The sequence below is a fragment of the Mustela nivalis genome (assembly GCF_964662115.1).
Source record: "Mustela nivalis genome assembly, chromosome: 17".
NCBI lineage: Eukaryota > Metazoa > Chordata > Mammalia > Carnivora > Mustelidae > Mustela > Mustela nivalis.
The window spans coordinates 57,110,465-57,127,395 of record NC_139036.1 but is presented as its reverse complement, the minus strand read 5'-3'; the positions used below and the strand labels follow the sequence as shown (position 1 = coordinate 57,127,395).

General features: G+C 54.8%; 1 protein-coding gene across 2 annotated transcripts; it reads left to right on the top strand.

The window, feature by feature from the left end:
- Window positions 1–8,420: 8,420 nt before the first annotated feature.
- On the top strand, window positions 8,421–16,523 carry WBP2 (WW domain binding protein 2). Of its 2 annotated transcripts, XM_082705261.1 has the most exons (8): window positions 8,422–8,545; window positions 11,021–11,129; window positions 12,381–12,516; window positions 13,624–13,716; window positions 14,328–14,462; window positions 14,629–14,751; window positions 15,177–15,253; window positions 15,371–16,523. In XM_082705261.1, the coding sequence occupies exons 1-8, from the start codon at window positions 8,487–8,489 to the stop codon at window positions 15,422–15,424; spliced, it is 786 nt and encodes a 261-aa protein (XP_082561387.1). In that variant the 5' UTR covers window positions 8,422–8,486; the 3' UTR covers window positions 15,425–16,523. The 2 variants fall into 2 exon arrangements, with proteins under 2 accessions (XP_082561386.1, XP_082561387.1); XM_082705260.1 differs by lacking the exon at window positions 14,328–14,462 and having other exon boundaries at window positions 8,421–8,545.
- The last annotated feature ends 408 nt before the right edge of the window (window positions 16,524–16,931 follow it).

Genomic DNA, 16,931 nt, shown 5'->3' with positions numbered 1-16,931 from the left:
CAGGCGCGGTCCTGTATCCTCCCCTGTTTGCACCCCCCCACCCTCCCCCACACACACTCCAGGAGGAAAGTGGCCCCATCCTCTCCCCTCCCTACTCGTCCCTCACAGAGAAGTCTTCCTTATACTTCCCTCTTCCCAGGATCAGCAGGAGGCTGGACCCAGACTGTGGCTAAGCCCAGAGGGCCTGGCCAGGAAGACAGGGCTGGACTGGGCGGGGCTGAGGGCTGCCAATGGCCCTGTGGGCTGGTGCTAAAGGTCTTGCAGGGGTGTAGGTGGCATCTGGCTACAGGGTCTGCAGCCCAGTCAGCCCCACATATGACACACGCTTTCCCATTACATGCTACCATGCAAAGAGTGGGATGTAGGCCACTTCCTTGCTACACAGCACATCTTCCAGAAGATTCTAGGAACTGCAGGAGTCCCTTAGGAGGCGGTCATGGGCTTCACCCTCACCCTCCACCTCCTTCCCCAGGACCCTCGGAGGAGCTGGGGTGACCCAAGTTCAGAGATCCATGGCGCAGAGCACTGAGGCAGGCAGGAAATAGGCTTTGGTATCCTGTGTACCTGATCTTTAAAAGACATTCAGACTTTGAATATTACTCCATAAGAGCTCCCATTTTGCTTTAATATAAAAAGCAACGCTTTTCTGCCCCAGCAGTGGAGAATGTTTTCGAGTGTGAGTTTTGGAATCAGAAAGTTTGGGCTAAAAATTCCTCTTCCGCCATTTGCTGGCCATAAGCTTTGGGCAGGTTCTGAGCCCCTCCATGCCTGGGTTTCCTCCGTGGTGGAACAGGATAAGACTGGAATGGCACAGCATTGTTTCGAAGATTGAAAGAGATAATTTAGGTGACGTGGTTGGCACAAGCCCTGGCACAAAATGAGTTTTCTTTCCTTTCATCTTTTTCTTTTTTTTTTTTTTTTAAGATTTTATTTATTTATTTATTTGACAGAAAGAGAGAAATCACAAGTAGGCAGGGTTGGGAGGGAAAGTGGACTCCCTGCTGAGCAGAGAGCCCGATGTGGGGCTCCATCCTAGGAACCCCCAAATCATGACTGGAGCTGAAGGCAGACGCTTCACCGGCTGAGCCACCCAAGAGCCTCCAGAGTGAGTTTTCAAGAAGTATTGTTGCTATTGTTATTATTCCCCAGAATAATTGAGCAAAAGCAGTACTCTTGGAGGATTTGTCAATCCTTGGGAGATCTCCAGATCTGTTCTTCAGGAGCTGGGATGAGTCCAGACCTTCGTTTGCCAGGACACTACATTACATCCACTCACTAAGACTGGAAACTTTCGCTCACTCATTTAACAATATTTATTCAGTGTGGGGCACTGTGTTCGGTGCTAAGGATACAGGTATCAGGGACCTAAATAGGCATGCCCTGCCCTGATGGGACCTCACAAAGGGCTACAGGATAATTGTTGCCCAAGGGCTGAGACTGGACTTTGGGAGATACCCAAGGGCACTGAGCAGAGAAACTTGACCAGATACTTCGACACCCATGTTCCTCGCAGTTATTCACAGTAGCCATATGGTAGAAGCAACTCAAATGTCCACCGAGAGATGAACGGATAAACAAAATGTGGTATTTACATATAACGGACTATGACTCAGCCTCAGAAAGGGACGATACCTGATACCTGCTCCCACATGGATGACCTCGAAGCCATTACACTAAGTAAAATAAGCCAAAGGCAAAAAAGATAGTTCTTGTATGACTCTATTTATATGAGTTTCCTACGCTAGACAAATTCAGAGACAAAAAGGAGGATGGTCGGTAACAGAAGCTGGGGGAGGAGAGGGCTAGACAGCTTTTAGTGGGGATAGAGTTTCAGTTTGGGATGATAACAAAGATCTGGAGATAGTGACGGAGGTCTCATGACAAGGCGCTTCATGACACCAACTGTACCCTTGACAAGATTAAAACAGGGGCCCCTGCGTGGCTCAGTGGGTTAAGCCTCTGCCTTCAGTTCAGGTCATGATCCCAGGGTCCTGGGTTGGAGCCCGAGTCAGTCAGTCGGGGCTCCCTGCGCAGTGGGGAGCCTGCTTCTCCCTCCCCTTCTGCCCCTCCCCCTGCTTGTGCTCTCTTTTTCTCTCAAATAAATAAATATATACTAAAACACTTCATTTCTTTTAAGTAAACCGTGCCTCCAGTCTGGGGCTCAAACTCAAACCCCGGAAACAAGCATCCCATGATCTCCTGACAGCCAGCCAGATACCCCAAAAGAGTACACTTTATGTTATGTGTATCTTACCGCTGAGGGGATTCAGAACGTGTCTCCTGTGTGAGAGAGACCTGAAAGACAACAGACGCAGGAAGTGCCTTCTGGCCTCCCCCTTTTCTTCCTGAAAATAGGAGATAAAACTCCCATGTGAAGATGGGCTCCCCACGCCAGCTGGCAAAGGGCGTTCTTATCACCAGAGAGGGGATGTTGAGGCCTAGAGACATCTGTACAAATCAGCCTTGTTAAAACAACTTCCTCAAGCCTTCTTCTCCAAAATTACTCCTCTTGGTGCAACCTCTTGTTAGGCCTAAATTTTGGGGTCTTTTTTTCCCCAGGAAGTCTCCTGGGTACCTATGAAAGTAAAATCTGTCTGCTTTTCTCCTGCTAATCGGTTTGATGTTGACTTAATTCTCAGGTCCCACTAGAGACCCCAGGAAGGCCCCTCCACCACAATAAAACAGAACAAAACAAACCCCACATTTCCCCGGAGACGGAAAAAAAGAAAATGTGGCCTGGGACCCTGCTAGAGTCGGGGGTGCATTTCCGAGGGTGACCTCCTGGATGGAGAGCCAAGGCCAGCTGGCCAAGGACAAACAGGGGGGGTGCGGGCGGGGCCTGGCCGAGCGGGAGGGCAGTGAGGGCAGGGAACAGCACCGGCTGGACAAGCCAGGTCTGGCTGGGCAGAGCCTGCTCAGGATTCTGGGCTTTTCCTGAGAGCAGGGTGTCACATGCGGAAACAGTACAATCAGATTTGAGAGTCTAGAATCACTCTGTCGTTTAGGTGAGACGTGGGTTTAAGGAGAGCAAAGTGGGGGAGCAGGACAAAGGATGCCCCCACCTTGCGTCTTTCCAGAAAGAGGAGCCCACCCCAGCCTCTGGGAAGGAGCATCCAGCCAAGCAGGGAGGGGCCCATATCTAGGACAGCCTCTCCTGGTCTCTCCTGGTCTCTCTTCTCCCTGAGGCCCCTCCATCAGAGGGGTGGCTCCTCAGTGCTGCGGAGGGGACACCTTCAGAGGTGATGCCCATGTCTTTCTGGCTCTCTGGGGTTTGGGAGGCACAGAAGTGGAAACAGGCAGGGGGAGGTTTGCGCAAACACTCAGCAGGGAACGGCTGCAACAGACCCTGCAGCTGCCCGCTGGGGACATTGAACTTGACAGAGCCTGGAGGTCTGGGCTGGGAACGTGGGGTGGGGCTCATCTCCATAGCAACCAGAAAAAACCCCAGACGTGCCCTGGCTCTGCCTCCCCATGGAGGAGCAAGGAACAGGCGTCACTGAAAGACCCAGTCAAAATGACGTGGCCCGAAATAGCTCACGTCCACATCACCCGGGCCTGACGTGGCATCTGCCACTCCGATGTCGCGCAGAGCTGCCCTTTGTCAAGAGAGTCAGATGTTCAACCTCAGGGACGTTTGGAAAGGTGGTGGGGGTCCTAGGTAGAACAATCATCTGGGGTTTACACAGTGCCTTGAACCAGGAGAGCTTCTCTGGGGGTTGGGAATCTTCTTTCCACGGGGACCGCTGCTGAGATGCCCATCGTCCGGGCTCAAGGGTCCTTGCACGGTGAGCCTCCTCTCCCCCGGGCCAAGCGAGGTTTGGGGATCATGCCCAGCTGTTGTCCTTCTGCTCCAAACCCACTGTCGCAGTCCTCTAGAGCTGTCAGAACAAAGGACGACAAAATAGGTGGCTTGAACAACAGAAACTATTCTCGGAGTTCTGAACTAGTCTTGGAGTTCTGAAAGCCAGAGTTTGAAATCAAGGTCTTGGCAGATTTCGTCCTTTCTGAGACTGTGAGGGAGAATCGGTACCAGGCCCTTAGCTTCTGACCGTCTGCTGACAACATGTGGCAATCCTTGGCTTGTAGATCTCTGCCTTCATGGCCTTGGCCTTCTCTCTGTGTGCCTGACTGTGTCCAAATTTCTCCTTTTTTATAAGGACACTTGTCCTAATGGATGAGATGCCCCCCCCAATGACCTCATCTTTATTAATTACATCAGCAACAAGCCTACTTCCACTTAAGGTCACATTCGGAGGTACTAGGGGTTAGGATGTCAACATATGAATTTGGGGAGGACACAATTCCACCCATAACTCTCACTCCTTAGGTCAGGCTTCCAGATGCTGGGGTCTGGGGGCCACCGCTGCCGGCTCCTTGCCAGGCTCGACCACCAGGGGGCACTAGAGAGCTTGCTGGGCTGGAAAGTGGGGGCAGCCCCCAGTCTCTAGCTGCTCCCAGGCCGGCCCCCCCCACCCCCCCACCCCCCCGCATCGCAGGAAGTCTTCCCCCACCCCCGTGGTGGCAGCTTCTCACACTCCTGGGTTCCTTCACCTTTTCCATTACCATAGCTTTATTTTAATCCTCTACAGTGAACGCTCCCAGGTCCAGTAGCCACAGTGGTTTCTGCCTCTTGACTGGACCCTTTCACACAACCCCAAACCACAGTTCTTGGCCTTCAGCCCCCCTACTCCCAACAGCCACACCCCACCTCCTGGGATTGCTGGGTGGGAGCAGGGCAGGGGGCCTACTCCTGGAGAATCCCCCGAACTCTGCTCCTGTCTCTGGGCTCTGGGAAGCACCCCGTCCCCTTTCTAGGTCCAGCCACTGACCCCGGTCCAGCCCTACAGCCCCAGCTGCACACTGTGGGCCTTTCTGTCTTCGGAGGAGGTGGCCACTTCTGTGCTCAGCCAGCACGGAGGCCAGCCCGCTAGAGAACCCATAAGCCCACCCCGGGATCAAGAAGGCTTGCCGGCCCTCTTGGCTAAGAGATGGGAAGATGGCTCTCTGTCTTTGAGTCGGCTACGTGAAGAGTGAAGAAAGGAGGTAATATCCACACAACTCCTGGGCCACACAAAGAGGCCGGGACTTACCTACAGCACACGGATACAGCCCCTTAGCATACCAATTCGGGAACCCTAAATAGGAGACAGTATCAGCTTTAGACGCTGGGTGGATGCAGGTCCCCATGGTGGAGTGGTGCTGGCCTCAACTCCAGCCTTCCCTTCTCTCCCTTGCCCATCCCGCCCCCCCACCTCAGCTTTTCTTCTGGAACAGAGGTTTTCAAGCTGGAGGTGGCAAAATCAATTTAGTGCATAACAATTAGCAATTTTTCAAATGACAAACTAAACTAGAAAATGGCAGAGTACAACAAAATCTAAAATAAAAATTGTCCCAAAGTTGGTCTGGGGTGGGGGCACCTCGGTGGCACAGTGGGTTAAGCCTCTGCCTTCAGCTCAGGTCATGATCTCAGGATCCTGGGCTCCAGCCCCGCATCCAGCCCCTGCTGAGCAGGGAGCCTGCTCCCCCCCCCCCCCCCCCCCGCTACCCGCTCCCCCCCCCCCCCCCGCCTGCCTCTCTTCCTCCTTGTGCTCTCTGTCAAATAAATAAATAAAATCTTAAAAAAAAAAAAAAAAAAAAGCTTCCCTCTGGAGAATAGGAACGGTTACAACTCAGCAAAAAGTGACCATTTCTGGAAACACGCAGAGCCTGTGCGGACTCCAAGGCAGGAGAGGTCTGAGGTCTGAGCCCTGGGCTCAGATGGAGCCCTTTGCCAGTGTCTTGGTTCAGCAATGAACTCCCCTTGAGCCCCTCGGCATGGGTGCTGGAAACCACTGCCCAATTCACAGCTGGGAGTAACTCTAACAATGTGTTCACATGGTCATATATTTTAATTTTACTGTTATTATTTTTTAAGATTTTCTTTTTATTTTTTAAAATTTTATTTTTAGGTAATCTCCACACAACATGGGGTTCAAACTCACAGCCCTGAGACCAAGAGTCGCGTGCTCTCCTAAGCCAGCCTGGTGCCCCAGAGTCATATATATATATTTTTTTTTTTTAATATTTTATTTATTTATTTATTTGACAGAGAGAGAGACACAGCAAGAGAGGGAACACAAGCAGAGGGAGTGGGAGAGGGAGAAGCAGGCGCCTGCCAAGCAGGGAGCCCGATGCAGGGCTCCATCCCAGAGCGCTGAGATCATCACCTGAGCCTAACAACTGAGCCACCCAAGTGCCCCTGAGTCCTATTTTTGTTTGTTTGTTTGTTTAAGATTTTATTTATTTATTTGACAGAGATCACAAGTAGGCAGAGAAGCAGGCAGGAGAGAGGAGGAAGCAGGCTCCCTGCTGAGCAGAGAGCCTGACTCTGGAGCTAGATCCCAGGACCCTGGGACCACGACCTGAGCTGAAGGCAAGAGACTTTAACCCACTGAGCCACCCAGGCGCCCCTGAGTCATATGTTTTTATTAAACTTGGAGAAGTTGGACATTGACACTGGAATCAGCTAAGCCTGCTAGCTCATCTCCACTCTGACTTCCTCTTCAACACATTTCCTCTCCTGTCAGGAGGCCTAAGTGTGGCTACAGCTGTGTATACCGTGTTTTCATGATTGCGTATTTTAGTTCTTAACAAGGCCTCCAAAAGCTGTAAGTGCTTCTGCCACGGGATGGAGTTCCTGAAAGGGGTGTGTGTGTGGGGGGGGGGGGCGGTACTGGACTTTTCCCCACCTTCCCTTTTATGGTCCTCAAAGCATTCATTCTTGCATAACCTTTACTGGGTGGATCTTCGCTTTCTTTTTGAAATGTTATTAATATTTAGAATGTGCACAGTAAACTACTAAACAGTACAAGGAAGTATACAATATATGGAGTTACCAGCCCACCCCAATTCCCAGACCCACGTGGCATGGGGATCATGCCAAAAACAATGTCTGGTGGCTCTTTCCAGAAATTTTATATGTAGATCTAAAACCTAACTTTAATACAAACAGAAGTTTTTTGTGTTTTGGTTTTTTTGCTGTAGCATATTCATACACCTGTGTTTGAACCCAACAGACAGGCAGTCTTTCTCTGTCTGCATGTAGAATTTGCCGTCATTTTTTAAAAAACAGCGGCATAGACTTCCTGTGCCAAAATTAATTTAACTGCTGGGGCAGATCTCACCGCGTCCATTATGCAGTAATTCACTGCCCTTGTCCTGCAGGGTCCCACCTGCTTGTGCTTAAGACTTCACAAAAGGCTGTTACACGTCTCATAACCTTTTCTGGATTTTGATACTTCACCTAAGAAATCGCAGATGAGTCCCCAGCTTTGGGCATCACGTGCCAGGGAATCCGCTGTCTGCTTCAACTCAAACTCTGATCCCTTATCCCTGAGGATTAACGTTGCACCAGCACCGCCCCGTGGGGAGGGACACCCCCCCCCCGCCCCCTCAAAGATCCACCTCCGAGGCGGGGGTAGTTTCCATAATAACTACAGCTGCCCAAGGGCGCCGCCCAGGGCTGGGTCCCAGGCTGCCATGAGTCAGCTCTATTCTGTGAAACAAATAATGAGGCTGCAGGTCTCGCCTCGTGCGGGGTTCAATTACTGCCGATCTTGTGTCTGTCTTCCAGCTGCGTCGCTGCAGGGCGGGCCGGACTGAGAGCCAGAACCTTCTAGGAGGGGCAGTGCCACCGCTAGGCCCGCCGCGATGGAGGCGGCCGGAAGGTGGGGGCCCACCCGCCCGCACTGTGAGGCTGGTGGAGGTGTCAGGTCCGGGCACGGGGGTTCTCCTCCCCATACGGACATTCTCACCCCCAACCTCGGAGGGCTTGGGTCTGACTTCATGACTCGGACGGGAAGTTTTCTTGACGCCTCTCTACCAGCCAGCCCGCTGGGCCACCACGGCCTGGACCCGGGCCTTGCCCTCATCTCCAACGCTACGGTGACGACCCGAACCGGGGGCAAAGTCACGGACTCGGGGTTCCGCAAATGCTCTTTGAGCGAATAAAGATGCCCCAGCAGGTGACTGTTCACCATTCCCCACACCTGGTTTAGATTACTGTCCCTATCCCGTGAGTGTGCACTTTTGTGTTCAGGGCCTTTACGATTAATTCCTTTGTGGCAGGTCCAACAATTTATTCCTGTTCCTTTGAAGAGGGGATGGGCAGTGGGGAACGCACCGGCGGATTAGTTATGCAATTAGGAAGTCAAAAGACTACAAGTTCCAGAATGCATCCCTCCGCAAGCGTAGAGGAAAGCCGACTGAGGGAGCATTGCCTTCTGGGAATTGTAGTCTTCAGCTTGTTTGTGATGCAGGCGAAACTTGGGGGCCGGGGGGAAGCGAGTAAACTATTACCACGTGACGCTCGAGATCAGGTGGTTGGGCAGGCTCCGCACAAGAGCTGTGATTGGCTGACTCTAATACGAACGACGCCACTAGGGGCGGGCCGTAGAGGGGCGCAAGCGCACTGCGTTGGGAGTCTCGGGACCCTTTTCGGAGAGACTATGGCGCTCAACAAGAATCACTCGGAGGGCGGCGGAGTGATCGTCAACAACACGGAGAGGTGAAAACACTGCGGAAGGATCCTGGAGGAGGGGAGGGCGGGCGTGGGAGGTGGGCGGGTGGGCGGTGGGGGGTACACCCGTGAGCAGGGTAAACTGTCGGGGTGCGGTGGGTGGGGGTAACGGCTGGAGGCGGGGCCGGAGGCAGGAGCGGCCGGGGTGTCGCGATTGGCCGGGGGTGGGGCGGCTGGAGGGGGACGGGGCTGCGGGAGACAGGTGGGGCCCTGGGGGTCGAGGACTTGGAGAGGTGGGAAGAGCTTTAGACGAAAATAATTGCCGCTTACGGGGCGGTTGCTGCGTGCCGGGCCGCGCTCCTCTTCCGCCTCATTTAAGGTGTGAGCGCGGCGCGGCGGATGCTGTGCTGCACACCTTACAGCTCGGGAAACTGAGGCGCGGGGAGGCTGAGTAACTTGCCCGCGATCGCAGAGCTGTGAATAACACAGACGGGCTTCCGGGAAGGACGACTGTACTCTGAAGTCCGCAGGCTTAACTACAGTACAGAGCCTTCCGGCATATTCCAGAACTGCTGAGCGCCCAGATGAGAAACTGAGGCCCAGAGGTGCAGTTCAGTAGATGTTTGTCAGATGTCCAACACGTCTCCTAGCGCGGCGTCCGTCCTTGCGTCTGTCTCTTGAATGCCTGTTGACTTGGGTCACCTCCCAGAGCAGAGGTCTCCCAGCCCTAGACTGACTTTCTCTTCCACCCCGCCAACCCCAGATCGATTCTGTTGTCTCTTCTCCCCTCTCTGGACTTTTCGGGGGCTTCTCTCTTGCTCTAGCCTTGGTTGAACTGTACTGACCCTGAAATGCCTCTTGAAGGCAGAAGGCTTATGAGGAGTCTGAGTCCCCAGAAGAGACTTGGTGGGATCAGAGCCTTGTAGCCTGCCAGGCCAGCATCCAGGAATGCTTGATGAGTCAGGAGAACGCCTGGGGTGCCCTGGCTTCAGAATGCTGATGGTCCCACCATCTTACCTGCTCAGGGTCTGCGGGACCAGCCTGTTCTGGTAATGATCTCTTTTCTCTGAGCTGTGCTTCTTAAGTAAATACACATGCACGTATATATATGTATACAATATATATACATATTAAGAGTTATTTATTTGAGAGAGAGAGGGAGAGGGCCCGAGCGCAGGCGTGGGGAGGAGCAGAGGGAGAGAGAGAATCCACAAGCACGCTTCCTGCTGAGCTCAGAGCCCCATGTGGGGCTCGGTCCCAGGACCCGGAGGTCGTGACCTGAACAGAAAGCAAGGGTCAGCCACTTAACCAATCTGCCAAGCTACTCAGGCCCTCTCTGAGCGGGACTTCTCCGTGCTGGTGCCAGTCCGCTTTCCCACTTACCTTCACCAGTGAAGACAGTTGTGACGCTTGGGAGGAGGAAGAAGACAAATGGAACCGGGTGAACTTGGACCTTGTTATCGTATAATCAGAGAAACCTCACATTGTTCCCCGATTTGTAAGTCTCTCTGTGTGCAAGCCAGTCCCGGGCCTGGAAAAACACTTTTGATGCCATTTGGTAATATCTCCTGGGACTATTTTTCTTTCTCAGTGGGGCTTTGTGGGACAAGACTATGTCTGTGCTGGTGAGCCTCCTACCTGGCTTCAGGCTCTGTGCTGCTAAATAATGGGGTGCCTTGTTTTAGAAGATACTTCAGCCTCATTCCTGAAAAAAATCGTGTGTACGGCAGTTGGAGTTTAAATTAGCATTTAAAATTTCAGGGTAGGGCGCATGGGTGGGTCAGTGGGTTAAAGCCTCTGCCTTCAGCTCAGTTCCTGATGGAGCCCCATATTGGGCTCTCTGCTCAGCAGGAAGCCTGCTTCCTCCTCTCTCTCTGCTTGCCTCTCTGCCTACTTGTGATCTCTGTCTGCCACATAAATAAATATTAAAAAAAAAAACAATAAAATTTCATGGTAAAATACCAAGCCTTACTCTTCAAGCGATGAGTCCCTTTGAGAGCGATGAAAGCTGCAGATTCTTCCAGGAAAGTGCGCGGACACCGTCATCTCAAGGGCTTCATGGACTCCCAGCCCTGCAGACCCAGTTCAGGAAGCCCAGGTTTAAAGGAACCATACATAAGCTCTTTGGTAATGTGTGATCGTGTCTTAGAGGGTTTATATATTAGTACTAATAAGCCAATGAAAACAGACACTTATCATAGGGACTGAGAAGAAAATGGGAGAGTCAACCCAGGTAATCTAACGAGATTTAAGGGATGATGGTGTTACGGCTTTAATGTCCTCGGCTCTTCTGCTGTGGTCACCTGGAGGTGTATATGTGGGGCTTGGGGAAATTCTGTAGACCCCCACCTTGCTCATCCCTTCCAAGGCTATATTAACGGTTTCCTTGCAGCAGTGTCCAGACAGGTTTGAGACCCGATGTGCCAGACACCTGCTTGCGGGGAGAGGGTCCAGTCTCCGGGGAAAGCAGGGCTTGGCTCCGAGCTGGCTCATCAGGGTCTGTCCTCTCGTTTCTCCTCCCAGCATCCTGATGTCTTATGACCATGTGGAACTTACATTCAATGACATGAAGAATGTGCCCGAGGCCTTCAAAGGGACCAAGAAAGGCACCGTCTACCTTACCCCTTACCGGGTGAGTCTCACCATGTGACGGTTTGAAAGTTCATGGTTCCTGGGGGCATTGTGAGTCTTAGGTCAGCTTCGTGAGCCCAGTGGCCTCTGAACCTGAGGAGCGTTAGTTGCTCACTCCACATATTTCTGTCACTTGCGCCTGGGTTCTAGAACCACCAGCCTCTCTGAGCAGCTGAACCAACCCCAGGCCATTGAATCCATGCAGAATCTGGAACAGTCCCTGTAAAATCCACAGGGTGCAGCTGCTGGGATGCCTTGGGCCCGGAGTGGGGAGCTCTTACGACTTTGATTTCTGTAAGAGCAGCCCACAAAGCCTTTGTGCATGACCAGAGGGACAAATGTGGTAAACAGGATACAGCAGTGCACGCAGAGCCTCCAGGCTGGGCAGACAGCCCGCCACAGCCCGGCGGAGCCAGGAGTGCCAGACTGCAGCTCGGGCCTTGCCTGCGAATGACCCAGGCCGACCGAGAGCCTTCCAGAGAAAGACAAATGGCCATTCTTGGAAAAGGTTCACTGCCCATAGCTACCGAGAGTTAGATTTAAAGATGGTTGGAAGACAGGGGCCTATCTTCAAGTTTTCCTCACATCGACCTAGCGGAGACAGAGGAGCCTGAAAACCTCCTTTCTGGTGGCGTCTTCAGTCCCAGATGGAAGGGTTTTAAAAGAGGGTTTCCAAGTGCAGCTGGGACCCTCCTGCTGTTTGGGCAGCCCCCTTCTCCCGGGAGCCAGCACCTCCTGCCCTCCCCAGGCCCCCTGCCCGACCTTGGTAGCCCCTCCCTTGCCTGGCACATCTACCACGTCACGGCAGAGCAGCCTGTCCCTCTGGGGTGTGCTGTGAGGCTGTGAGCGGCATGTTCTCGTGCACTCCCACGTTCAGCCTCTCCAGCCAGACTGCACGCAGGCCCTTTCACTTTTTTTTTTTTTTCCAGTTTTTATTTATTTGACAGAGCACAAGCAGGGAGCAGCAGGCAGAGGGAAAAGGAGAAGCAGGCTCCCCACTGAGCGGGGAACCCGATGCAGGGCTCGGTCCCAGGATCCTGGGATTGTGACCTGAGCCGAGGGCAGACCCTTATTTGTCGGAGCCCCCCAGGCCCTTCGCTTTTCAGAGCTCTCCAGGAGCTTCTGGTGCAGAGTGTGCCCTGGGGCCGCGGGGCCCTGGCGCCAGGGGCAGACTCCTCACACGCAGGAAGTGGTAGCCGAGCGGGCAGGCTGTGGCATGGGCACTGATGGCTCTCCTCCTGTCTCCCTGCAGATCATCTTTCTGTCCAAAGGCAGAGATGCCATGCAGTCCTTCATGATGCCGTTTTATCTGATGAAGGACTGTGAGATCAAGCAACCCGTGTTTGGTGCAAATTACATCAAGGGAACAGTGAAGGCTGAAGCAGGAGGTGGGTGATGGCGTTCAGGGACACAGATGGGGCTTCCAGAGCAGTGCTCTGGCTGCACCTCTGCTGTCTTGGAGACACCCTCTTTGGCTGTCTATTTTTTTTTAAGATTTTATTGATTCATTTGAGAGAAAGCACGCACAGACAGGGGATCAGTAGAAGGAAAGGGAGAAACAGGCTCCCTGCCCAGCCAGAAGCCTGACTTGGGGCTCAATCCCAGGACCCTGAAATCATGACCCAAGCCGAAGGCAGATGCTCAACCAGCTGAGCCACGCGGGCGCCGCAGTCTTTGGCTCTCTTAATCTGCCCCAGCCTTGTCCTCTTCCTGGCTCTGGATTAGCTCCCACCACCCCCCGCCAGGGCTGCCAACTGTCGAGCAGAGGTGGGCCTTTGAATGACAAGAGCTAGGAGAGGCTGACATTGAAGGTAGCAGCTCGTCTCACCTTGTCAGAGTGAAATCGGCCAGGTGACTTGAAAAAATAAGTACAAATGATCATCGTGACCTGGGGAGTGTGTTCACCTTTGAGGTGTGCGAAGACCTGTGTCAGGGCTGGGGAATGACCTTTTCCCTAAGGCCAGGAAGAGCCAGCTGCCTCTCTCCTGCCTGAAGGTGCCTTGCTTGGTGACGGGCAGGAGACACCAGAGACCTCTGTGTTGAACTTGGCCTCCCCCTCACACCCAGCCAGGTTGAGTCTTGCTCTCTAGAAGCTCACAGTTCCCCTTGGGCAGAAGCCAGGCTAGAGGGGCCAGGGGTCCGTCCTTAGGCCCCTCAGGAGGGATCTGCTCTGAACTTGAATGTCTCTTGTTGCTGAAGGAAACTGCTCGGGAACTTGCTTCATGGAGGTGTGGGAGGCTCTAGTGCTGATGATCTTCCCCGGCTGGGGATGGGATAACTGGGGAAGCTTGTTCCAAGAAAGAAAAGTCCCCTGTCCCCAAGAGTGTCCTGCGGACACGCCCCCAGGTGGGCGGCGCACGGGAAGCGGGTGGGTGCTGCGGAGTCTGCCCTTTCCCCAGGGGCGCCGGACAGAGACCCAGGACAACAGAGAGCCTGCTCTCTGGGTGTAACCTGGGTTCTTCTCTGGAGGTGTTGACCGGCCTGTTCCCTCCCAGGTGGCTGGGAAGGCGCTGCGTCCTACAAGTTGACCTTTACAGCAGGGGGCGCCATCGAGTTCGGACAACGGATGCTACAGGTGGCATCTCAAGGTACCAGTGCTCTGAAAGTTCGGGGCGAAGACATATTTAAATGTGTGGGTCTTAATTTGTTTGTTTGAGTTTGTTCACTTTTTGTTTTGTTTTTTAAGCACTCGAGAGATAAGTCTCTGGGCCCCGGGCCGACCGGGGCTGGGAATTGGGAAGGAAACTTGTCACTAGCATCACTCTGGCCTGTACCTCAAAGGCCGGGTATACCCAGCCTGGAGCCTGTATGGGACATTGGGACAAAACTCTTGGGACTCGAGGACGTTTTACTGCGGCCTCAAAAAAACGAGAAACCCAACCATTAAGCTCCCGTAGAACAGTCTAAAGTTCCGCAGACATCCCCGTGTTGTCCCCAGCTCACCCCAGCCGCGTCTGGGGCCCCATCCCCGAGCCTCCCTCTTTGTCTGTGTCCATCCGTCTGTCTGTCCCCCTGTCCTGGCCCTGGCCTGTGTCCCCATCCAGATCCCTCACTTCCTCCCCGACCGAGGCCGGCTCTAGCATGGGTGGGGAGTGGAGTGGGGCGGGGTGAGGCGTATCTGCTCTGCACATTCCTGGGACCCTGCAGCCCCCCTGGGTAGGTGACACTCACTTCTCTCTCCCCTTGTACTTATTTGTAGCCTCCCGAGGCGAAGCCCCCAATGGAGCCTATGGGTATTCCCACATGCCCGGCGGGGCCTATGTCTTTCCCCCGCCATTCGCCAATGGAATGTACCCCTGCCCTCCTGGCTACCCCTACCCACCGCCCCCACCTGGTGAGTGTGTCCTTCGCTGCCCAGCCCTCACCCCGCCCACCCAGGCCAGGGGGTTGCCGAGGGGAGTCTTCAGGACGGATAGAGGAGCTGGAGAGGCCCGGGAGGTGCCCGCTGGCGGAGCCGGGGCCGGCTTGCTCACTGGGTCCCTTTCTCTCTCGCTGAGCAGAGTTCTATCCGGGACCGCCCATGATGGACGGGGCCATGGGGTATGTGCAGCCTCCCCCACCGCCCTACCCTGGGCCCATGGAACCTCCGGTCAGCGGCCCTGATGTCCCCTCCACTCCGGCAGGTGAGACCCTGGGCCGCTCCCACTCCTGGGGGATCAGCCCGCTCCTCTCCAGGGCTGCACGGAGAGCTACAGAGAATGGCTAGAGGTTGGCCCGGGAGCCCCAGATGGCGAATGACCCGTGCCCTTGGCCTAGTCCAGGAGACCAGCAGTGTGGTGGCTGCTGGTAGAGACCTGGACCGCAGCCCCCTCTGCTCCCCCAGCTAGCCGGGTGGTACCCTGGGGCAGGGAAGGTCTCCCTCTGTCAGTCTGGTCATCCGCAACCGGAAGGTGGCAGCGTGCCCTGGGCGGGATCCTGGGGAGGATCAGGTTGGGAGCGAGGGCTCGGAAGGAGCTGGAAGGAATCGGGTAGCACCAGCCGTTGGGAGCGGGACCTGGTGGGAATCTCTCCCCGCTGGGGCTGACACTGAGTGTGTTTGCTCTCCAAGCTGAAGCCAAGGCTGCGGAAGCGGCGGCCAGCGCCTACTACAACCCGGGCAACCCGCACAACGTCTACATGCCCACGGTGAGCGGGCGCCGGGCGCGGGCGGCCAGTGTGCAGGGCTCGGGGGGCGGGGAGACCTTGTCTTGTCAAGAACCTTCTAATTGTTCTAATTGAGATCTTTTTTCCTTCCTTCCTTAGAACCAGCCTCCGCCACCTCCCTACTACCCCCCAGAAGATAAGAAGACCCAGTAGACCCCTCCCGCCCCTGCCTCCTACCCCTCATCACTCTCCCCTCCCCTTCCCTTCCCCTCGGGGCTGAGACTGGGGCTGGGGGGTGAGGGAAGGGCCTTGTTCTTCCTCCAGGTCTGATTATAAATCACTTCCCAGGAACTCGTGTTGAGGGAAGGGGGGGCCCTTGACTCGGGAGCCGTGCCTCCCCGCTTCTAGCTCGGAGCCCGCGGCACTGCTCGGAGCGCTTCCCTCCCGCCGTCTCCGGAGCTCTGCTCGGAGCTCGGGCCTCGTCTCGTTCCTGTCTTGCTCTAGTAGCTTCTGCCCACGGAGGGACTCTCTGGCCGCCTCCTCTTCCGCAGTCCAGCTCCCTCGTTTTGGAATCCACTTTCTACTCTGCCTTGTGAACTCCCTCAGACCAGCCTCACGTCTTCCTGGGGGCCCCCGCCGGGCCCCCCCACATTCCCTCCGCTCCGGCCTGTGCCTCACCGTGGAAGGCCACCTTCCCGCCGGACTGTCAGCCCACATTCCGATCCCAGCCAGCCTCCAGCCCGGTCACGCTCACCTTCCCCTCCCTGTCCTGGCCTTGGTCACCTGTTGCCACCACTTTGACTTGGGGAGCTTCCACGCAAGTGTCCAAGGGGTGGGCGGTGTCAGGCCAGGCCGCTGCTTCCCTCTGGATACGTTTGGCTTTTGTTGTCCTCTGCCTTCTCTCTTTTCCCTGTAGAAGGGGCTTCTCCGACTGGAACTGGAGAATGCATGTTCATTCCATCATACCCCTTGGGGGCTGCTGGGTGGGCTGGAACAGAGGTCCCTGCCCCGGGGGCCTGGTCTGAGCCTATGTGCCGACTGTGACCTCTCACCAGCCCTGTCCCCTTGCCCTCTTCCCTTTAAGCTTCATGCCTAACTGGTGATCTGCCCCCTGGATGCACTAATATTTGCTCTTCATTTGCTTCTGGACTGGCCGTGAAGTGAGGAGATGGTTATTTAATGAGAATTCCCTATTTATTTGACGAAAAACAAAAACAAAAAAACCCAGTTAATATATTAATGTTAAATAAACCCTCTTTGCACCTTGATTTGTTCGCTGAAAATGTGAAGTAGTAAAAATGCAGTGACTGGACCCTTTCTGGCTCTGTGTGTGGTGACCAGTGGGAGATCCTGGGAGAAGAGACTGGTCTGGCTGCTGAGGGCCCTGGGGGAGGCTCTGGGGAGACGGTGCCCTCCCCCGTGTGAGAGCCTATTGTTCCCACAGCACCCCGAGGCCTGCCCGGGCCGGGAAGGCCTCCCAATGTTCCGTGGTGGTTACTCAGCAACTTGGTCCACCCGGGGGTGCCCTGGGGCCTGGCGCAGCCCAGCAGCTGTCCTGGGCCCGAGGCCTTGGAGGCGCTCGCTGACCTGCTGTGCTCACCACCTCAGGGAAATGCAGACCCGGTCTCTGTCTCGGGCCATGAGGTGTTTGCGGGAGGAACATGTCCCCCAGTCCCTCCACTGTGTGACTTCTTGGGAACCTCTGTGTCTGGGAGGAGGG

What these genes read in the sequence shown, in the direction of transcription:
- WBP2 (XM_082705261.1), top strand. Translation starts at nt 8,487, where the DNA reads ATGGCGCTCAACAAGAATCACTCGGAGGGCGGCGGAGTGATCGTCAAC. An exon ending in GCTACAGGTGGCATCTCAAG is followed by an intron (nt 13,717 to 14,327) that starts GTACCAGTGCTC and finishes ACTTATTTGTAG; the next exon opens with CCTCCCGAGGCGAAGCCCCC. An exon ending in ACAACGTCTACATGCCCACG is followed by an intron (nt 15,254 to 15,370) that starts GTGAGCGGGCGC and finishes TTCCTTCCTTAG; the next exon opens with AACCAGCCTCCGCCACCTCC.